General features: G+C 25.6%; 1 protein-coding gene across 1 annotated transcript; it reads left to right on the plus strand.

Moving 5' to 3' along the window:
* The first annotated feature begins 4,925 nt into the window (after positions 1–4,925).
* On the plus strand, positions 4,926–5,957 carry LOC101513856 (uncharacterized). The gene is made up of 3 exons (XM_004510896.4): positions 4,926–5,085; positions 5,294–5,512; positions 5,709–5,957. The coding sequence occupies exons 1-3, from the start codon at positions 5,032–5,034 to the stop codon at positions 5,817–5,819; spliced, it is 384 nt and encodes a 127-aa protein (XP_004510953.1). The 5' UTR covers positions 4,926–5,031; the 3' UTR covers positions 5,820–5,957.
* Positions 5,958–6,387: the final 430 nt, after the last annotated feature.

The raw sequence follows: 6,387 nt of genomic DNA on the forward strand, positions 1-6,387 counted from the left end.
CCTAAAAGTTATCAAAGGGGGGTTTTCTTTTAAAAAAAAAAAAAAAAAAAAAAAAAAAAAAAAAAAAAAAAACACAAATAAGGGTATCAAAATATACACTGACTCAGATTGAGCTGGATGTACATCAGGCAAAAAGTCAACTACCGGTTATTGCTCATTCGTGTGGGAAAACACGATCACTTAGAGAAACAAGAAACAACCTATGGTAGCTAGAAGCAGTGCAGAAGCTGAATTCAGAGCCATGACACAAGACATTTGTGAAGGAATCTGACTAAAGTAAATACTAGATGAAATCAAAATTCAAACCAATTACACCATGAGAATCTTTTGTGACAACAAAGCTGTCATCAACATTGCAAAGAACCCTATTCACCATGATAGAACAAAACATATGGAAATTGATCGATATTTTATAAAGGACAAGATTGATCACATTATTATAAGTATTGATCATGTACCATTGTGAAACCAAACAACTGACATCATGACTAAAGCTCTTCAAAGAAATACATATGAGAATATCATATCCAATCTGGGCATGGCAGACATCTACCACCCGTATTGAGGAAGAAGGTTGATTATGATATCATAATCATATTATGATGTTGTACATTTGTTAGTATATATTAATTATGATTTATGTTTTAATTTTATTTCCTATTTAGTGATGGCATTTACAGGGAATCAGTTTCCTGATTTTTAGCTCTATTTGGTTGTACATAATTAATTTCCTGTCCTATTTATATCTCCTCGTATAATCAGTTTTTTGTATCAAGTGAAAATACAATCACTTTTCCGCAACCACAATTTTGGTCTCAGGTTTGTTTTTGCTTAGCCAGTTTATTTTGGCTTAGTGAATTTCAATGATTTTCCCTATTTTCACAATCCAACCCTCAAACACTCACTAATCAAAACATAAACTCACAATCAGCAAATATCAAACAATATTTCAGACATTTACAAAATGAAGTAATAAAAAATTAGTTATGCTTTTATGTATTATTTTAAAACTGAAAGTATGAACTTTATTTTATATAAAAAAAAAAAAAAAAACAAATATTTTTTTTAGAAAACATGTTTTTTTTTTGTTGTGAAAAGATAAGAGTTTGTGCAAGGTCATGAAAATGGTGAAATTTTTACTGAAAACTCGTGTTACGGGGGGAATGATGCAAAGCTTAATACATGTAGAAATGGAGGAAAAAATGAAGTATTGTTAAGTTAGAAAGGGATTAAAATGTAGAAAAGGAAGAGGTAAATGGAAGAATGAAATTTGGTTCAAGAATGGCTACCTTGTTGTTGTCGTCGAAATCAGAGAAAAAGCAACAAATTTTTTTTTCTTTGTTAATGAGAGAAAGAAAGCATCTTTCTAATTCAATTTAAATTGTATATAAATTAAAATTCAGATAAATGAATTAGGATTCCAAGAAAGGATTTAGGGTTCAAATTCAAAAATAAAATATGAGTGGATAATAATCGGATAAAATCCTAATTCAAAAATAAAATAGGAGTGAATATCCAACCAGTTAATAAATAAGTTAGATTATACTTACATTATTTTAATCGAATATTTAAAATGGATTTGGACCCGGTTATAAATTTTGGCCTCATAATCGAATATTTAAAATAGATTTGAATTCAGGTATGGATTTTGACTTCATAACTGGATTTTTTGCCCAACCCTAGATGTAGGGGGCAATAATGGTATCAATATGATCATGAATAACATAATTACGAATAACATAATCATTATTATTTGAAGCACAATGATAAACAACAAAATCATTGTCATGCTATAAGTAGGAATATGAGACGTTATTTGAGACAACTTTGGGTTAGAACTATAATTGATTCATAGTAACATAATTCGCCATCTTCTCTAAAGAACCGTGAATTGGTTCGTAAGTATCGTAATTCTATATATCTATGTATTAGAAAGCCATTCAAATTAATTGAGCATTAAGATAACACATTAACCAATTAAAATAACTAAAGTTTTGAAATGCATTGAGAAGTGTTATTCACTAAATATATAAGCAAATTATACAGTTGTCCCAACAAGAGCTTTATTCCTTGATTATCTCCGACAAGCTTACCTCTGTATTTATATTTAACTTACCTATGAATATTTGACAAAGGTTTCGATGTGGGACTAATGCTACCTTTTTTTGGGTGATTATAGACACTTATATTTTCTTTTATGATTTTTGTTGAGATATGATTTTTAAAATGAATGTTACTAATTTTTCTTTTCTTTTATTGATGGTATTAATATTTATTTTTAATTAAATAAATCTTTTTATTCGATTAGTATATCAGAATATACTCTGACTATAAATATTCGTATCTAATATTTTTAAAAATGTTTACCGTGTACCTGAATTCATACCATGTACGAAAGAGAATTGTGAATCATGTGACAAAAGTTAATTCTTATGAATAACTTAGTTACTATTGTGCTAATTTATTTTTTGGCTTATCAATCCTCTCTTCATATTCTCAACAAAATCTATATTTACTTGGTTGTTTTTCCCTTTCATTTACTATTTTGATTAAAGAACATCACTTAGTTAAATTCTTTATCTCATGCCAAATCAACTATACATCTAATACATTTCTCAATACGCAAATCGATTATTTAAATTTTAAGGGTTAATCAATTAATTCTTAAATTATATAAATTGACAAATACATCTCTAAAATTATAAAATATTAATAAAAATAATTCATATTTAAAAACTATGACGTGACATATTAATTAAATATGTGATCTCTCTACGTTGATTTTTATATCAATATTATCACAACATGAACTAATTTTTCTATGAAATTTAAAAATTACATGGACTAATCTGTCAATGATTAGTTATGTATAATTATAATTACTCACAAATTTGTCTTTGAGATGACAAAATTTCATTGACAAATTTGTCTCCAAGAAGATGACATTGATGTGAGATCAACATTAATAAATCATGTATTCAGTTATAGTGTCACATCAAAATATGTAACAACAAATGTTTACTTAAAGACTATTTTGATTGATATTTTACAATTTCAAAGATGTATTTGTCTATTTGTAAAATTTATAGATTAGTATGAGTACACTTACAATTTCAAAGACCAATTTATCTATTTACTCGTATAAATAAATTATTATATTTAATTAAAAATTAAAAGCAAATACATTAACTTTTCAAGTATATTTTTTTTTTTATATTTTATTTTAGAACATTACATATTTTTTACTTATATTTAAATTTCCGAACGTATCGAAAAAAATTTAACCAACAAATGATCCTAAAAAGAGATATTTTTCAACTGTATCTTTATTTTTTAATTTTTTTCTTCAATATACCTTACTTTAAAACTTATATACAGAAATATTTTACTTTTTTTTTATGACTACATAAAATAATTTTTTTTCTGTAAAAAGTCGTATACGGGAGATGCGATCATGTATTGTTTTATTTATTTAATTTTATTTAATAAACAAACAAATATTAAATTAATAAATTAAATATAATAAATTAAATATAATAAAAAAATAAAAAAATTATATTATATTAATAAAATCAAATGAAATACATAAAAAAAATATATTAAAATTAATATGATTTAGTAGATGTATCAACATCATTTGAACAATCTTTTTTATTATAATCAAAACCTAACCCGAACTTTCTTGATAAAATACATGTATTATCCCAATAACTCGGTAATAATCCAATATATTGTGTTTGGAGGATGGCAAAGCAGTTGGTAAGTTTTTTATAATTTAATTTAAATAAATTAAAATAAAATATCTATTATTTTGTTGTCAGTGGATAAGTTAGTTTTCTATTTATTTTGCATTAGAATTGTCAAACACTCTTTTTATTCTGTTGATTTTCATTTGTGTTTGAAGTATTATAATAATAATAGAAAAAGAGATTTGCAACAATATTGTCTTTACTATGTCTCCTTCGCTACCATTCTTCAAAACAGAAAAACAATATTACCTACAACTATATTATATTTCTATAATTTTTTTATTAATTTTATTTAATTTATATTATTATCAATTAATTTATTATTTATTGTTTTTGTTTATAATATTAATTAATAAATAAAATAAAAAATATGTGTGTAGAATATCACGATTACATCTATATAAATAGACATCACAAAAAAAATATATATATAAAAAAACACGGATTATGTCAAGTCTTGATTATCAAACATTGTCTGTTGATAGTACATCTACTCAACTACATTAACTTTGATTTTTTTTATTTAATGTATTTTATTTAGTTTTATTAATATAAATTAGTATTTATTTTATTATATATAATAATTTAAAATTTGTTTATTTATTAAAAATAATATGATTGTTTTTCTAAAATGAAAAAAAAAAACAAATTCCTACAAACAATCGCATCTTTGTTTTAGGACTTTCTAAAAATAAATAAAACATTTTTATATATAAATTTGAAAATTAAATATAATTTTTTTTAAAGAGAGATATAGTTAAAATATATCCTCCAAAAAATCTGTGTAAATATTCAAGGTAAGTTAAAAATTTATTTCCAACAAACACAGACACAAACAAACAAACAAACAAATTAAGTGGCATATAGTTCTACTCAAATTTAATTTCATATAAAAATTCCTAGCTATCTTCTTCAATTTTCCAGAAAAATATGGGCAGAATCCCAAGAAGTGAGTGACACGTGGTGTATAATAATTGCATGCATGACATTCGCCACTACTACGTGTCCACGCAACAAAGCCAGTGAGTTATCATTCTCACCCTTACCATATCAACCCATCACACGTCATCATCACACGTGGCAATAGATGATATAGCATCCCACAGTACACGTGTTACTGTAGGATTTATTATTATCATTATTTTTATTTTCTTATAAAACCCGTAGTTAGTTACCATCAAAATCCATAGATTGAATCATAAGGCCAAAAGTAATTGGTTTTTGAAGATTCAGGGAGAACAAGACAACTAATTTTTTCTTTTTGCCGGGAAAGTGATAGAAAATGGGCGCCACTGAGGAACCAATTCTCTCTAGGATTGACCGTTTGGATAACATGGTAACTGTCCCATCTTAATAATTACTACTAGTTAGTAACTTATTTTACTTAGATTTTTATTTGCATGTTAATTAATTAATAATCTTAATTATGAACAAATTCTTCTTTTAAAAGTTTATAGAGTTATTTCCATAGACACTGATATTAGTTATTTGAAATTTAAAATGAAATTTAAAAAATAAAAAAAGTTTTTTTTTTTTTTATCTAGTTGAGGCACATAGAGGTAATTAGAGGGTACAACCGATCTCCAAAAAGCTCGTGTGCATCGAGTCCAACAAGTGGAAGTGATGGACGCGCTTCCTCCGTTGATTTCTCTCCAAAGAGCTTAGAGAAGCACTGCCGTCCGATTGAGACCGTTATAATGGAGACCGAAGTCAAAGGAACACTTATAGAAAGGCTCAACCAAGTAGAGGATCGGATGCTTAAGGTATATACATGTCTACATACTTGTGATTATGTAATATTTATTCTAGTAAAGTGTGTTTTGGACAATCAAATAACATTAATTTAAATGAAAATTATTTTAATTTAAATATACACTTTTGATATATAAAATCACAAGTACATCAAAATTAAGCTAAAAAATTATTGGTTTATAGTTTCATTGAAATATTTGTTTGCAGCTAGAGGAAGAATGGACGGTAGAGAAAAAAATGGTAAAGAGGCCAAAGAAGGGTTTGAAACAGCTTGTGAAGCAATGTATGCACTCAAGAAAAGAACACAACAAGGACTAATGAGAAGCATGGGTCGATTTTGTTGTACATTTATTTTTCTTTTTCAACTCTAGTAAAGCCACTTTTTGAGATAAGGTTTCACTTAATTTAACTTACAATAGTAGTGTTATGATATTTTCATCATGGTGGTTCCACTTCCTTTCGTGTGTTTTATGAGGATTACATTAAGTTTTGATTTAAGTTTTGAATCTTTTAAGTTTATAATTGTAAATACAGTTTCATTAATTGGTAAACATAAAATTTTCTTATTTTTACATTTAAGTGTATCAGTCTAGCTACTGAAGAATAAATACTTATAAAATGTGTGTTTTTAATTCCGGTTGCCGTTATTTTTTTTTTTAAGAATAATACAATGTGCAGTTTTAATATTTATTAAAGTATAGTGTTGTTTTGGGTTTAATTTCATTTAAATTTACTATACATGGGGTAAATATTTGGGTGTTAATTAAATTATGCATCGTTTATAAATTGAATTTTAATCAAAATAACTTTATTTGAATTTTATTTATGTCTTATGAATTCCAAAGTATTAAAATTTCCTTTTCATACAGAGGATTAACATAAATAA

This window comes from Cicer arietinum, chromosome 7 (genome assembly GCF_000331145.2).
Source record: "Cicer arietinum cultivar CDC Frontier isolate Library 1 chromosome 7, Cicar.CDCFrontier_v2.0, whole genome shotgun sequence".
Lineage (NCBI taxonomy): Eukaryota > Viridiplantae > Streptophyta > Magnoliopsida > Fabales > Fabaceae > Cicer > Cicer arietinum.